General features: G+C 34.2%; 1 protein-coding gene across 1 annotated transcript; it reads left to right on the top strand.

Moving 5' to 3' along the window:
• The first annotated feature begins 5,221 nt into the window (after positions 1–5,221).
• LOC142974917 (uncharacterized) lies at positions 5,222–17,332 on the top strand. The gene is made up of 18 exons (XM_076117487.1): positions 5,222–5,462; positions 7,217–7,380; positions 7,527–7,643; positions 8,012–8,217; positions 8,411–8,546; positions 8,798–9,013; positions 9,086–9,183; positions 9,264–9,432; positions 9,679–9,845; positions 11,055–11,281; positions 11,515–11,678; positions 13,861–13,977; positions 15,010–15,215; positions 15,655–15,790; positions 16,299–16,505; positions 16,585–16,682; positions 16,765–16,933; positions 17,166–17,332. The coding sequence occupies exons 1-18, from the start codon at positions 5,254–5,256 to the stop codon at positions 17,330–17,332; spliced, it is 2,973 nt and encodes a 990-aa protein (XP_075973602.1). The 5' UTR covers positions 5,222–5,253.
• The last annotated feature ends 396 nt before the right edge of the window (positions 17,333–17,728 follow it).

The following is a 17,728-nucleotide window of genomic DNA, read 5'->3' as shown; positions in this document are numbered from 1 at the left end:
TCAATCATGACGATCTTTCATTTTATTGAAAGCTTTCACTAACAAAACTCCTGCAAGAAAAGTTATAGCAATACTGCTACAAACGCATTGCTCAAATTCATCGAAAAAAATGTTTGTCAAATTTTGAACAAGCGTGATTTTAATGCGTTATTATAACACATTTAAATATGCGTAAAATAAATAGTCAATTAGATTCAAAATTACATACAGATGCATACAGACCGACATTATCATGTATACACAGCTACTTTTCCAAAAACGATTGCTATAAGATTTGATTGCAATGATGCTAAAGCGAAACTTGTAAATATTAGGTACCAACTATCTGTCGCTGTGAACTTCGTACCGCCTTATTTCTTTTCGTAAGATCCATCCTGGTTATCAAGGAATAAGTATTATGAAAAATGAATGAGCGAAATCGGTTCAGATACTCTCGAGATCTGCTTAACAACGAATTTAGCGATTTATTTTTATATTATAGATATATCGCAACAAAACGTCACGAGGAAAACCGAAAACAATACTCGAAAAATCCATTTATATATTACAATATCGCATAATCTGCCAACGTCAGTAACAGATCTGATTGTTGAGGCTAAAGGTTACCGTCAACGTTCGCTATTTGCTCATTTGACCGAGCTGTTTATTCAATATATGGGATATCATGTAGGGGAGAGAAAATATCGCCAGAAATTGTTATGTGGACCAGATAAATATGTCTCATCTTCCCACGTTTCGGACGAGCACATCTATCAAAAATCTACCAGTCATTCCTGAAGGAAATCTGTTTACGATCGCTGAAGATGTGGATACGGTAAGGAATATAAGAATTTCTAAAAGGGTTTTTTTGTTTTGTGTTGAATAATATAGAAAAAGACGATACACTCAAATGTTTATCTTTTTAAAAGAACGAGAGGGATTAAGCAATAGAAATTGTTTCGTGTTTTGTAAAATTATGCAAAAGTTACGGCATCATTTTAGTATGAGTAATTAAATAATTATAGTAGGCGCTATCTTGTAGTATGGAGACAAAAAATTACAATATGAGTATCTGGAATAAAGCACAAAAGATTTTACGTTTTATTTTGAAAATATTTTCAAAACCTACCAATAAGAAAGAATACCTACATATTGTATTTGGGCTTAAACTGTCTGCATTGCGACATAACAAGCAAAACACACAAATTCTCAACCAAAACTGAATCAGAAACCATATCATTTCAATAGAAGATTACAGCAGAAGATTACTAGCAGTCTACTACAAAATAATCCTCAAAAATGCCGTATCTACGGTCCACGTGTTAGTCGATGGATGAAAAATAAGCCGTCTGAACGGATTATCGCATCGATGCGCCCGCGTCATCGTAGCTAACGACTATATGAACGTCTGGCTACCTATCTGCCTTAGACGTTACTACTTTATATATTTTTATGCGGTGGAGATAAAATATAGAAGCGTTTTTTTGGATGTTAATAGAATAGACGGCTTAGCTATATCTGAGCTTTAACTAAGCTATTAAGAGATATCTATGCGATTTTTCATTACATTTGTCTCAACCTTATCCCTCCTCAAGTAGGGTCGGTAACTATGCTTGTGTACATTATAAAAATGTTTATGGTGGGATTTGGTTGGGAATTTGGGATTTGAATCATAACAGGTGGCGCCGTGGTTGTCGTGGCATGGTACATAATACACTAGCTGACCCGCGCAACTTCGCTTGTGTCACAAAAGAGAGAATGGGTCATAATTTTCCCCGTTTTTGTATTTTTTTTACTGGTACTCTGCTATTATTAGTCGTAGCGTGATGATATATAAAATATAACCTTCCTCGGTAAATGGGCTATCTAACAAGAATTTTTCAAATCGGACTAGTAGTTCCTGAGATTAGCGCGTTCAAACAAACAAACTCTCCAGTTTTATAATATTAGTATAGATTAATGACCGGAATCTAAAATCCTAAGTAAGTATTAGAACTATGTTTTTAACGTACTTTCCTAAGCCCGATGCCTCATTGTTCAAATACACAATGGGCATACATCAATAAAATAACCACGCCAAAGGTTTTAAATCTATTAAATGTTAATTTATATAATAAACCATAAGCAAAATGATTATGAAGTGCAGTTGTATTATCCATGCAATTAAATACACTAATGACTTAATCCTGTAAGATTAAAACACCGTAATTAATTAATCAGAATAGTGTAACTCAGTGTAAAATATAGGTCAAACTAGAAATATCTGGTTCATTACAAAATTTCCTCATTAACTTGTGAACGAGGGTCGGTGTTTCCGATCAAAGCGTTTGAATGCATTTGAGCACTCTCTTACTTGGCATTTTTAATGATAGTACGTTATACTTAAGCTCTAATTATTTGAGCTATCGAGAATGACGGAAGTAGGTTTTGAAGCTTGTGAAGTATGAAAAAGTATTGCTAACTATAGAATATAATAAATACCACACCTAGCGCCTGATATAAAGCTCTAAGCACTTAAGCAGAGATATCACACATCCATTTTTTTTTTGTATTGGGCTGTGTATTTTACGATCCGTTATTGATTATGTTGTGATATATCTGGTATAGCAGACGGGTTGCTAGATTCTATACTTCTTTAAAAACCTGAACAAAATTGCAAAAAATCGAGTGTATTTTTTCCTACCCAGGGATCAAACCTGGTAATCAAGAAATGTTTTGATTACTTGATACTTCAAAAATATAAATAGGTAACAACAGTTGCCAATTTTCGAGTTCGTTTCTGAATTTGAATGTAAACCTTCAGAAATGTATCCATAATTATATCTTTACAAACGTTTACTATAGAAAGAAACCTCATGAAGTATCGAACAAATATAGATAATATCCCGCTTCAAGTACTTTCAATCGTAAGTTCATTTCCTCGTGTTATTTCCTTCGCCACAGCGGCTACAATATACACCACATATCGAAAACACGCAATAGGTGGAATTTCCTGCCTAACAATATTAATTTGTTTAATAACATTATTACGTTTTTCCCACGGTGTATTATGGTGGTTAAGTCATGGGTTTAGTTGCTGTGCAGGAAAACATGACTGGTACCTTAAAAAATTAAATACATAATAAGTGGTTACAATTAAAATCAATTATTAATACATATAGTAGGAGTTACGTTTACAAGCTAAGCCCCTGACTGACTTCTTTATTTTGCACGTGTCCTTTTTTTTAGAGAATCAATGGTATGAGAATGTGATTGGCTATACAAGTTACTTTAATGACAAAGAAGGAAGGTAATTTTGGTCTTATGTTACAATTGTTAATACATTAGTCCTAGATTTGAAACTTGGTGCAACAGTAACTTTTATTTAGCTCAACAATACCTATCGAACAATGAAGGAAGTGTCAACGCTGCATAACCTGTCTCAGTTAAGAAATAGAAAATTCAGCTTTACAAGTTCAATTAATTCTAAGTCTCAACTTTATCAGCCTTATAACCAACAACATAGTTAATATTTAATTAGTTTCAGATCTATGAGGTACACCATGTTCTCCATTGTAACAGCATTGAGTAAGTAATGGCTAGGATAAGCAGAAAGCCAAAGAAACTATAATACTTATTGGAAAGTGCAAAATATTCTATTTATTAACAATAAATCTAATAAGTGCAACTCATTATGATAAATTCGATGAAAACGCCAGTCACGATGAAACTAACATATTTGCTGATAACAAACAATAATCTTGTAATTATTGAACAAAACGCTTTGTCATCAAAACAAAAATGAATTATCTGAAAGCATCAAGTGAATAAACTGTTATCAAATGGTCCTTCGGCCAGATAAAGGGCGACTCGCACTATATAGTATTGACATCTCTTTATTTTATACTATAGTGTGGCTTTTATAATAGTAACATTTGCAGCTATTCTGCTATAAAAATACTGAGTTACTTATTACGAATACTCTCTATTGATGATTGCCGCGTGAAAATCCTTTTATTAGATTTTGAGTTAACCGCGAACAGACAGGCATCAGGCGACTTCGTTTGGTATTATGTAGTGAAATGTAAGGCATTGTTTCACTACAGTGAGTATTTTAGACAAAAATCAGTTAGTATTGACCGGGCCTGGCTGTTGCTATCTATGTGTCGAAAAATCATAGATACAATTCATCTAGATAACGTATGATTGCGTGAATAACTATAAGTATGAAATCCAGAATCAATTAACATTTGACTTTAAAAAAGGCTCATTTCAGTCAACTTGCAACCATTCAAGTGTACGACATCCTTTAAAAGTGCATCGAGCACCAACGCATAAAGTCCTTATACTATCTATTTCTGTACACTCGATCCCGAAAAAGAAAAAGTCAACTTTATGTACAAGTTTTAAGGTAGATAATCGAACGGTCGTGCTTCGGTTATGAGTCCTTTTAGAACATGGGAGTTTTATCAATTGAAGTTGAATTATTGAGATACATTGCATTTTGTGAGTGAAAGCGTGTATCTTGTTAAATACTTTTATGAACAAATGTATTTTTTTGCTGCTGTTGCGGCAATGTTGTGTAAACCTTTATGGAATTAATTCTTCTACAGAAATGCTTTTTTAACTATTCGCTTTAAAATGTGTATTTTTCTTTATTATTTTTTACAAGTGGTTGCCGTGGCAATAGAATCACGTTATATTTCCCGTTGATGGATGAGACTGGCGCAAGACCGTATAAAGTGTCGTACTGAGGGGGAGGCCTATACTCAACAGTGGGTGGAAATAGGCTGATTAGATACATATAATTATTGAAATAGCAGTAGCCCGATTCTCTTCTAGTATCGAGTATCGACAATGGTAACCACTGTCGATACTCGATACTAGAATATTTTGTATGAAAATCTAATTAGCGCCTCTAGCGGACTTCGTAAAAAAAGATTTGTAGTACATTTAAATGTCAAACTCTCGATACTCGATCGTTCCAATTGTTGAGAATCGCGCTGCAGGTCAGAAATGTGACAAAATATTTTTTAAAACCGCGTTCTTCAAGAATCAATTGTTATTATTTTAATTAGGTACATTTAACTTTTAATAACTAAACATACCGTTAAACTATATGGAGATACATAAAAGAAGTAAGTATAAATCAATTAATCAAACCTATTACCCTAATTAAATCTCCAATTCTCGTGACTCGCGACGTCTTATCGCGTTTACGCTTATACTATAACCAAACAACACAATCTCTTGTCAATCACAGTTTACGTTCAGAGCGCATCATAACAGTACAACATGATACTGGAAATAATAATATTCATACTAACAACTATAGTTTTCTATTATTTGTATACTTATAAGAAACTTCATTATCACTTTAAGAATAGAGGTATAAAGTATTTACCTGGTGTGCCTTTGTTCGGGAATATACTCCGCGTTTCGTTCTTGAAGAAACATTTTTTGGACGAACTGGAGGATGTTTACAATGCGTTCCCGGATGAAAAGTGAGTTTTTACAAGCAATTTTTGTATAAACTATTGTATGTTGTTGTTTTATTTCTAAAGTCTAATTATGCGAATCAAATCACCGGGTGTCTCTAAAGTTATATTTTCAAGCCGTATTTTGTTTATTTTATTATCTATGGGCGTCAGTTGCCTTAAATGAAGGAATAAATGAAATAAAAAAATTAAAAATCTATACATTACAGTAGACACCCCCGGTGTTTTCGACATAAAAAAAGATATATTTGAAAATAATAGTAATTATACGTTAATACGTATGGATTTGAAATGTCTTATTTGGATTATCAAAATCTAATTTTGAAGTTGAGTTTCGGGAATTCCAGCGTTTTCTTTCCAAAGGATAACATAAAATTGTCTTTAACATGTTTATTGTTGTTTTGCATGTTGATTTCTATTTTTATAGAAGGCTTGTGTTCAAAGGTATCATTACTATTTTGACCTTACTCTAAGTTATGCTTAAGTATTTTCCTGTTTATCTATCACATATATTGCCACGCCGGTATTACTATGTGACGTAGTTCAAAATACAATAACAGCAATAATTACTTCTTTATGACTTTAAGAGGATTTTCCTCTCTGCTTTTCCTTTTCTATTATGTTAAAATATTATTGGTGGTTTCCCCTTATATTTTGCAGATTTTGTATTCCTTAAGCCATTGTCTTAAGTTAGTCATAGTCTATGTAATTAGTGGTTTACCAATATATTTTTTTTATGTTACATAAGTAAATACGTTTCAATAATCACGCTTTTCCTCAATTAATGGTTAGGAAGAAAGTGTCAGCACAGATACATATTCGTAATAATATCCAGTTCGAAATGGTGGGACCCATTTCTTTGGTCAATTTAATACAAGTTGTGAATTAATAATATTATGTAATAAAATTGCCTCCATGGCATCCATGGTGGTTTAGGTCGCCACGCCATTGCGTCGGGAGGTCGTAGGTTCGATTCCCACAAGGTACAATTATTTGTGTGATCCACAAATAATGGTTTTGGGATCTGGTATTACTTTGTGACCGTTGTTTGTATGTTTGTTAAAGTCCCCACGGGCACGAACAATCCTTAGTGTGGAACTTGTTTAAAAAAAAAACGCTTCTGCTCACATCAGGCCGACAAAAACAGTTTAGTATGCTAAGTTTTGCTGATTACAATGATACTTTTTCGTATAAAATAAAAAAAACAGTGCAACAAAACAAGTGGCGACTGAACTGGCGCAGGTTACAGTCAAATTTGAAACAATTGAATCACAAAGAATAACCTCGAGGGGTCATTGGTTTCAGGACACGCTTTGAATCAGTTTATGACAAATGGGACCACTTTCCCGATATGACTAAACCACTTACATGATTGTGAATAACTACTGATAAGCCATTTTTTCTATTAACACCCCAATTGCATGGTCGGGAGTTATGAGGAGGTTTTTTAAAATGTAATTGGTATTTTATTAAGACACAGTAGTAGTTGCCTTTGGGTTTCTCGGGAGACCTCCAATCAAAGAAAATTGTCGCAGGATAATCTCTGAATTTAAAAACGTCTTCCAAACTGTACGTCCTGTTTTACTTGCAAATGTAGTTTTGAAACTTTAATCTTAAAAATAATTTGTTTCTAAAACCATTACTGTCCTTCTTCTGGATAAAGGTCCCCAAAAAAAGAAGGGGTTAGGCCTTGAGTCCACCGCGCACGTTCACACAAATTGGGCACTTATGATCACGATAATAAATATGTTTATTCCTAGATATGTGGGTTTCTTTGAGATGACAACGCCAATCATCCTGATCCGTGATCCTGAGATTATCAAGAGCATCGTCGTCAAGGACTTCGATCACTTCACTGACCACAGAGAGTTCTTCAGTGAGGAATTGGACCCACTGTTCTCTGGCAGTCTTCTGTTAATGAAAGGTAAAGATTTTAATGGCCACGAATAAAAAATACAAGATAGTCTGAGGTTGTCTTATACTAGTTTATGCCTGATTAAATGTAACTTAACTATTTAATTTTAATATTTAAAATGCAACTTAATCTGTTATTTTGTTATTCTGTTGCAGGAGAAAGATGGCGTCACATGAGGACCACCCTGAGCCCGGCTTTCACTGCATCCAAGATGAAATTCATGTACCCGTTCTTAGTGGACAGTAGTAATAATGTCATGGAGTATTTAAATGGTAACCGACGGCTTTTTTACAGCTAATGAAGTTTCTGCGATGGTTTATACAAAAGTGAACCTATCGATACTGAGACATCCTTTCATAGCTTACAGAGTTTCTGTTAAGGGTTATGCGAAAGTGAGCCCATACCAATTCAGATATGTTGTTTTTTCAACTCTACATGCAGACATTATGAAGACAAGTTTCTGTAAAAAAAATGCGCTTTGTTAGATTGGCAACGTGAAGTACTACGATCATAATAGCTGTACTTGTACGAAAGTGCAGTAATTATCATAAAATGTTTCATCATATCAATAACATATTCAGTCTCAAGTGTTAGTCTCCATCTCAAGTGGCTTGCAAGAATTTTCACTTTATTTCATCAGATCATCAAGGCGAAATCGTTGACGTAGACGATGTGATGCGAAGGTACACAAATGACGTCATCCTGTCAGCTGGTTTTGGACTCCAAGTGAACTCTATAAAGGATAGAGACAATGAATTCTACAAGGTCTGCCGTGGTATCTTTGACTTTAACGGCAAGCAGAGACTGATTTTGATTTTGGCAGCCCAGTTCCCGGAAATCGCAAAGGTTATTTTTGTTAATTAAGTAAGATAACAGCAACGTAAAAGGCAAATTTATTAGGTACAATAATTTTGCTATTTTTTCATTAATTACTCAGAAATGTGAAAGGCAATGCAGCAGTCAACTTCCTTTTTGATTCTGAATTATTTTAAATTCTGGAGAAAATATTTGTACTAATTTTTTCATGTAATTATTGCAGAGGGCTGGTTTCCGTTTGTTCAGCGATAAAATCTACAGTTTCTTTACAAACATTACGACAAGTACAATGGAATACAGGAAGAAGGAGAAGGTGGAACGACCTGACATGATTCAACTGCTGTTGGAAGCTAAAACAGGTATAATGCATTAGTAATTCAATAAGAGGACTGGTCCTAATATGGATCCTTATGGTACTCTTGTAATTGTACTTTAGATTTTGATTCTATTGTTCAACGCAATAAACATTCAAGGACGTAGCTATCTTGCAAAATTTGTTTTTATTGGCTTTAGTTTGTTTTTAGAAGTATCTTTGCCTTGAATAAACTTGCCTACAAGCCTACAAACAGTGGTTTAGCTAGATCTATTTTTTAATTAATTTATTTTATAGATTGGACGCCGATGGAACTCGCTGGTCAAGTATTCATATTCTTCACCGCTGGATTTGAAACTACGGCGTCTGCGTTAGTCATGACCATTCACGAGCTGGCTCTGAATGAAGAAGTTCAGGAAAAATTGTACCAGGAATGCAGAAAGTTCAAGGAAGCGAAAGAATTGACTGTTGAAACATTGGGCGAACTTAAGTATTTGGATGCAGTTTTTAACGGTACACTAACACTTAAATGGTATACATTTCATATATTTCTTCCATTATTAGATAATTTATGATTATTTGCAGAGAGCCTCCGTAAGTGGTCTCCTGCTATCATATTGGACAGAGTCTGCACAAAATCTTACGAGCTGCCACCCCCTAGGGAAGGTGGTCAACCTTGCAAGGTGAAAAAATTTGATCATATTGAAACTGTCTTGTAGTAGAAGTGAATAATTTTATAAGTACCGAATTATTTTTTTTACAGCTGAAACCCGGTGATCTCGTATATAACCTGGTTAACCAACTACAAATGGATCCAAACTACTGGCCAGAACCAGAAAAATACGATCCTGAGAGATTTTTGGACGAAAACAAGGCCAACAATAAGCCATTCACATATATGCCTTTTGGACTTGGACCACGAGCTTGCATTGGTAAAATAGACATTTTATGATTCAAATATTTCCGATAAAAAATGCCTTGATTACAAATACTTTTTAAATAATAAAATCAAATTCCAGGTTACAATCCTGGTGTATAATATTCCTAGTATAATAGTCAGCCAGGTACACAATAATAGGTAAATGTAAATGACAATAAAACGCGCGACAATTTTCATTTTGACCGAGTCTAGAATACCAGGCAACAATGAATCAAAAAGAGTTGTATATAATTCACAGGTATGCGGTTCGCGATGATGGAGCTCAAGGTACTAATGTTTAACCTGATCGTCAACTACAAAGTGGTGAAGACTAAGCAGACGATGGACCCAATCAAATTATATCCTGATAACTTTAACATCAGAGCCGTTGAAGGAACCAAAGTTAAATTTGTAAAACGACAAGATTAAAGAATGACAAAGTATTGTTAATGATGATGAAAATATTCAGATTGCTGTATTAATCTGCTAGCACTAGAGTAAGTTACTTTATGAAAATAAACTTTTTACATATTTGTGATTAAACATTGTTTTATTGTTGCCATTCCATGTACTTTAAAGACAACATTCGCTGGCTTGTTTAGGAAATTAATTACATTTTTGAAGGATATCAATTCAATTTAAGAGACACGTAGTAGTCTTTCATGTATACAATGTAACTCAGATTTTTCATGTAACACAGATTTTTCCAAAACACTTACAGTTATAAATAAAAAACAATTAAGCAGACACGTTTAAAATAATGGTATCAAACTTTATTTGAAGATGATATTTATCAATCATAGAAAGGATAAGCAAGTAGCCAGGATATGCAAAATTTAAAGGACTCGTGTACATGATATCTGCAACGCAATACAAAACAGCAAAGCGAAACTAATCTTTATGTAGGTGAAGTACGGTTAGAAATAGAACGACAGCGGGTTAGTAGGGAGTACCTTGAAAACATAGTAGTTTTATCAATTGATGTTAAATTATTGGTTTGTGTTCCATTGCATGAGGAAGAGCGACGAAGCAAAGAGTGTTTAGCAGAAATCATGCATTATTAAAATAAAATAAAAGCAAGTTCTAATAATGTCCTCTTAGCTGGTATTTGGCTACGGCGGCCGGTTTACAAAACTCTTAAAGAAATACTCAGAAACAACTTCTTACCCGGCCCGGGATTCTAAGTTGAGCGGCAGTTGCATTAAAGAGTGCTCTGCAGAGGCAATCATTACATGGCGAAATTCAAAACTACACTATTTTTTATGGTATAAAGATAATTTTAGAACTTCGATCAAAATGTCAGGTAAATGCATTTGAAATGGATTTAAACTGTTCTATTTTGATATGCGGTCATAGATGACATATCTAATCATTAGAGCGTGAGAGGTCAGCATATGGGCCGTGGAAACTTTGTAAACAAACGAGTTAGATGCACGTAGTATAAAATCATTTAGTTTAGCTACATCACTTGTAGTATGTAGTTTAATTTCCAATAGTTTTACTTTGCGTGTTGATTTATATAGGCCGTTTTGTTTGCAGGCTTCAATAGGCGTATATCGTATTTATCGACAAAACGCTTCTAAGATAGACCACAGTGTTAGCAATCTCCTAAAAATCACAGTGTACTTGTAACCGGCAACGAAACAATACATCATGATAATAGAAATACTGATATTTCTACTAACAACTATAGCGGTATATTATTTATACTGTTATAAGAAACTGCATTACTCGTTTCAACAGAGAGGTATTAAATATGTTCCCGGTGTACCGTTGTTTGGTAATATTATGGGCACTTCGTTCGTGAAGAAACACTTTTTGGAGGACTTAGAGGAAGTCTACAATGCGTTTCCTGATGAAAAGTAAGTCCCAAATCAGTTTTTCTTACATTTGTTTTTGAAAATACTTTCGCTTTACAATTTTTTATGTCAAGTTAAAATTACAGTTCTTTTTTAAATCTTCTAATAATAATGTTTGTAAACAATCGAGCTTTACTCTATCATAGTTAACCGTGAGACGCACAAGCGTCACGGGCATGACACCAGAAAATATTTAAACAGACGGCAAAAAAATATCTACATTATTTCTGTTTTAGGTATGTTGGATTTTTCGAGCTCACAATGCCAGTTATCTTGATCCGTGATCCAGAATTGGTGAAAAACATCGTGATCAAAGACTTCGACCATTTCACAGACCACAGGGAATTCTTCTCAGAAGAATTAGACCCGCTGTTTGCTGGCAGTCTGTTTTTGATGAAAGGTAACTCAAAAAAATATAACTATAACGGTTTTGCCTTGGTCCGTAATACCAGAATATTAGATATCGGGAAATGTATATTAGTGAAAATGTTTGAACTATTGTCATTTGTTCATATTAGGTCGGGGAAAAGTCTTTTCGCATTATAGTATGTATGAACTTGTTTAAAATCTCTTTGGCTTCAAGAATCACAAATTAGTACACGGTTCATTAGGTTTCTTTCAGTAAGCTCGTGAGGTACCTTTTTTGTGTAGAGAAAAGATTTTATTACAAGTTCATACATACTATAATGTGAAAAGACTTTTTCACCGACCTGATATAATACAAAATAGCTAACAGTTCTTAAACGCGATGATAATTTTAGGGTTTACGATGATACCTTATCTGAGTCACCCAGTTACCAGGATCAATGTAATTTGAATGGCAAATATTATTTATGTTTATTTTTATATTTTAAAAATACAATTTAACGTTAAATTCCCTTTAGATTTTAGTGAAATAGTGGTTTTATATAAAGAGCTCTTCATGGATAAAAAATGTCTACGGCCGAGTATTTTGTTTAGATAAAACATCTTACACGTGCTGTGATTCACCTAATTTGAGTATAAACATCTGATTAGTATTTATTATGATGTTGACATTAAAGTTGAATGTTTATATTACACAACTGATATAGTTGTAGTAAATAATGCCGATAAGAGATATTTTTAACCGACTTCAAATAACAAGGAGAAAATGCTCAAGCCAGCCGTACTTATTTATGTTAGTTCTCTTTAACTTTTGTCTGGGTCTGATTTTTGTGGGTCTTTTTCTTATTTGAATGCCTATGCCTTCCATGGTTCTATTTAAATTGGATCTAGATTTTACTAAAAATATTTACAATTACATAGCTTTGCCTAATTATCTAGATGATATGGTACTTTGTGTTTTTTGGAGCTAATAACGTGTTATGTTGGTTTGAAGACGGTTTTATACTTGTAAAAAAAATATTTTATAAAATATATTAAACTTTATTTTAATTAGGTTATATACCTATTTAATATACAACTGAAATTATATATATGTATAGTATATAGTTGTAAAAAATATTGATATCAGGCAAAGCAAAGATCGAGTGCGATTTATTTATGTACGATTATAGTATTTACAATTACTTGCTTGTACATAACAGATGATAACATTGTCATTTGATATCATTAAATAATTGTAGGCACAATTTTGCGTTGAAGCATTTCTATAAATATTTATATAGAAATAATACAATAACTCACAGAGTAAGCATTTTGGCAAGGAAAATAATCGATGTAGTAGATTTTAACGAGACTTACGTTTTACAACAGTTCTTCGGAATTGGGTACCACTACCAGTCAAGTTAGTCAGCTACTCTTAATGAAATGTCAAAAACACATTTAAGTATAGAAATACGATACAGTGACGTCACAGTTTCGTATTTTCGTTGATATAATAATGAGTGCCTAATAAGATGTTTCAGTCTGTAATAATTACAATTTTAACATTATTTACGAAATAAATTCAAAGTTTGGGAGTTTCAGGTGAACCTTTTACTACTTCAAGTTTAATTATTTTACTTTAACCCGGTCAATCACCCAATTATTTGGCCCCTAGTGCATATACATCCTCTTTCATAATGATCTGATTGTTTTTAAAACAGCTAGTATTTTTGTCTTATCTTTTGAATAGAGGAAAAATTCTGAGCAGCACGCTAGCACATTGATCCTTTGTGTAACTAAACTTGCTGGTATAAACAACGGTATGTAGTTTCTCAAAACCTAATAACTCGTCCCCCACAGCCCAATCTTAGCAATTTACTGACGATTTTGACCTATATGCACGTGCAGATACGTATACTGTAATTGACCTACCAATTGAATGAACTATTATATCCTACCGACCTGCGAGAGTAATTTGTATAGTCAATACTACAAATGCAAAAGTCTGTGTGTCTGTCTGTCTGTCGGACATACTTTTGTGGTAACTTTAACTGCAGAATTAGTACAGGACTTTTAAAGACTATTACTGTCCCACTATTAGGCCAGATTCTATTCCCTGATTGAGGTTAGGGTTAGGTCTTCAGCCCACCACACTAGCCAAGTTGGGTGCGGGTTGGGAACGTTACATTCCCATTTTAAAAAAATGATTATTCAATATTAATGTCTATTTTCAGGAGACAGATGGCGTCACATGAGAACAACCCTGAGCCCGGCTTTCACTGCATCCAAAATGAAATTTATGTTGCCGTTTTTACTTGAAATAACTAACAACGTTATGGAATATTTGAATGGTAACATTAAATTGTTTTCAAAATAATTCTTGATTTCACACCATCGCCTCTCACGAATGAACTGTATGTCTTACGGCCAGTTTATTCATACACATCTAAAGTAACCGCTAAAGCTATGAACTTTGACATTTGCGAAGTAAAAGCAAAGTTTCTTCATAAAGCTATCAGTAAATTCGAGAAGTAACACATTTTGACTGTAATTTTTACTATACCCTTATTCTTTGGCTGGCTTTTGATGTGGCGGTAACTCTTTTTTCTTACACTACTTCTATTATTCATTAATTATACGTTTTTGTTGTTAAAATGCTAAAGATAAGATAGTGCTATCGCATGTCTGAGAGTTCTTCAAAGTACAATACGGTCTACATGGATTGGAAAACGCCATACTTTACTTTAGAAACTTGGTTTTAAAGTCATACCTCTCAATTTAAAAGAATCTGTATCTATGGAAATAAAATGATGGAAGGAAAAATAATTGCATTAACTACAATTTGTCCTCTAATGTTTTTATCGTGATCATGCGATAGTTGCAATCTCAACTATTATTACCATTATAAAATTATAGTAAGATAAAATATCAAAAACATAATCATTACACGTCTGACGAATGCTAATGACTTGCATTTTGTGTAAATAATGTGCTTGTTTAGAAAAACATCACGTTTTGCCTATAGGGGTAGACAGAGACCAAAAACGCCACTTGGTATGATCCTTACATAGGTACACTTGCCACATTCCCATGCATAAGGCTTGTTATACAGGATCAGCGATTAAGAGTACTACGGATTGTAGCTCGATTCTTGACTAATATTGAAATTTTACACGAAACTCTCTTCGGCGCCTACACCGGGTTTCTTAGGAACTATTTTGGTAGTATACTTTCAAGGAACCCGATATGTATAAGATGGTCACCCATCCACAGAACTACCTCGGCAAGCGTAGCTTAACCAGAGATTGATCCGCGCGGCTGTTGCTAACTAAGCCACGACCTCCTCCATCTATTACTTAATCCATCATAATTATTTTTTTCAGAGCATCAAGGAGAAGACATCGATGTTGATGACTTGATGCGCCGCTACAGCAATGACGTCATAGCATCAGCCGGGTTCGGCATCGAAGTGAACTCTATACGCGATAGGGACAATGAATTCTTTAATACTGCTCACGGTATCTTTGACTTTGACTTCAAGCAAAGGATGATTCTGATGCTCGCTACACAGTTCCCGAAGATCGGAAAAGTGAGTCACATAAAAAAATATTGTTACATAATGGCCGCCTTTACACACACGCTTTATCGCGCGTTCTTAGCAGCATACAGGATGACGCACGGGAAAGACAGCGCGCTCTTCGCTTGCGATTTTCTTCGCGGGCTTGACAGATGAGCGCGGCGCACGCTCTTTCCTTTCTTCTTACACACGCTCTTACACCCGCGATTGCTGTATCATGCGCGATAGAGTGTGTGTGTCTGAGATCCAAAATCTAGTGTTTCGATTCCTTTATACGCTTTTTCTTTCTTTCTTTGTTTAAAAGCACAGCTACCGCGCTATGAATTATTCCTGTGCCGCGGGGACTTTACAAAAGTACAAACAACGGACCCCAAATCATTGTTCTGTGTAGGAATCGAACCCTTGACCACACGATTTTTGTTATAAGTAAATAGTGTTATATAATTTACAGGTCATAAAGACCAGGCTGTTTTCAGAGAAGATTTATAATTTCTTTCAAACTATTGTATCCACTACAATGGATTACAGAAGAAAGGAGAAGGTGGAACGACCTGATATGATTCAGCTACTGTTGGAGGCTAAAGCAGGTATAAGTAGTTATTAGAATGATCCAAACAAATTTGTGACATACGTTGGTACTTTCTCAAAAAAACAACTATGTCTTTCTTTTTCTTGTTTCGTAAAAAAAACAACTCCCGCACTAAGAATTGCTCTTATGTCGCGGGGACTTTACAAACATATAAACAAGGACATAATGTACAACTAGACCCGAAACAACTATTTGTGAATCGCCTAAACTGGACTATGGTCTTAAAAATGAGTCTATGAGAGACTTGTGTCAAGTTAAAAAAAATATTATTTATTTAATATGTTACACAAAACAAAGCACGTTGTAAGATATTGTAACATGAAAGCTACACAGGTTTTGTTTTATGAGCTTGATTATCTACAATCAAACCAACACGTTGTCAGGCTGATTGCTTTTGATAAGCTAATCTAAACAATCGTGTCGAGATTGTCGGTATCAGAATTATACTATCGTTTATCACTAAGGTCATTGTAGTTTTTCCATCAAAAAAATTAAGTTTTTTTCAGATTGGACCCCAGCTGAGCTTGCAGGTCAAGTGTTCATATTTTTCACTGCTGGCTTCGAAACATCTGCGTCTGCGTTAGTCATGACAATCCATGAACTGGCTCTACATACGGAGATTCAAGATAAATTGTACCAGGACTGCAAAAGATTCAAGGAGCTTACGTTCGACAACTTAAGCGAGCTGAAGTATTTAGACGCTGTCATTAATGGTACGTTCCTTTAAGAAGGCTTAAAATGTGCTGTGACTCATAAAGATTTTGTAAAGAAATATTGGTTTGTTTTTCGCAGAAAGCCTGAGGAAATGGTCTCCTGCTATTATATTAGATAGAATTTGTACAAAAACCTATGAGCTTCCTCCGCCAAGAGAAGGCGGTCAACCTTGCGTGGTGAGACACAACACTACAAAATAATACAAGAACACAATTGACAAAAATATACAGAAAAAAGTTATAAGTGAATTAATTTCAGATTAAACCTGGAGAACTCGTTTACAACGTTGGCAACCAACTGCAAATGGATCCAAAGTATTGGCCTGAACCACATAAGTACGATCCTGACAGATTTTTGGATGAGAATAAATCAAGCATCAACTCTTTCACTTACATGCCTTTTGGACTCGGACCACGTGCCTGCATTGGTATGTAATTGCAGCCTTAAAATATACTGTAAATAAATTATTATTCCCGCACAGCGAAAAAGTTAATTCCGAAGCCTGTTAACTTGACAATAGTGGTAACGAAAATATTTTGAACCGATCGCCTCCATACATTGTCTGTTAAGACATTAAGTAAAAACCATAAGTTTCATAGTTTCAGGTATATCCAAAACTACCAGGATGTTATAAATTTAAAAGAGTTTTCAATCCACAGGGATGAGGTTCGCGATGATGGAACTCAAAGTAGTCCTGCATTACTTGATCATAAACTTCAAGATTGTGAAGACACCCAAAACTCAGGACCCTATTAAATTGAAGCCTCATAACTTCAACATCAGGGTAACTGGTGGAACCAGTGTCCAGTTTGAGAAAAGATTGTAAAAATAAAAAAATACATTTACTTCTTTAGATATAATGAATTCGGTTTCTCACAAATTTGCATTATATCATGTTTAAAATTTATGTGAAGTAAAACCAGTGGTAAAAATAAAATGCTATTGAGAATGACGTGGTTTTATTACTATTGACTAGGATAACAAACTGTTTTATTTAATAACCTTTTGATCTACTTACCTAACTTATAATCTCTGCTAACATCCTGTCTCTTATTTATATCATATCTACTGATTTAGAACCAATTTCGATCAATTTAGTAAAATTTTCGTACAAAGACATTTTGAGACAAAAATCAAAAATCAAAATCAAATTCTAATCAACCAGTAAAAGGACATAGGATAGTTTTTATACTTGAAATCTCATGAGAATGGAAACTATACG

Source organism: Anticarsia gemmatalis, chromosome 8 (assembly GCF_050436995.1).
Source record: "Anticarsia gemmatalis isolate Benzon Research Colony breed Stoneville strain chromosome 8, ilAntGemm2 primary, whole genome shotgun sequence".
NCBI classification, from domain to species: Eukaryota; Metazoa; Arthropoda; class Insecta; order Lepidoptera; family Erebidae; genus Anticarsia; species Anticarsia gemmatalis.
Note: the sequence above shows the minus strand (reverse complement) of the source record. Positions and strands in the feature narration are given on the sequence as shown.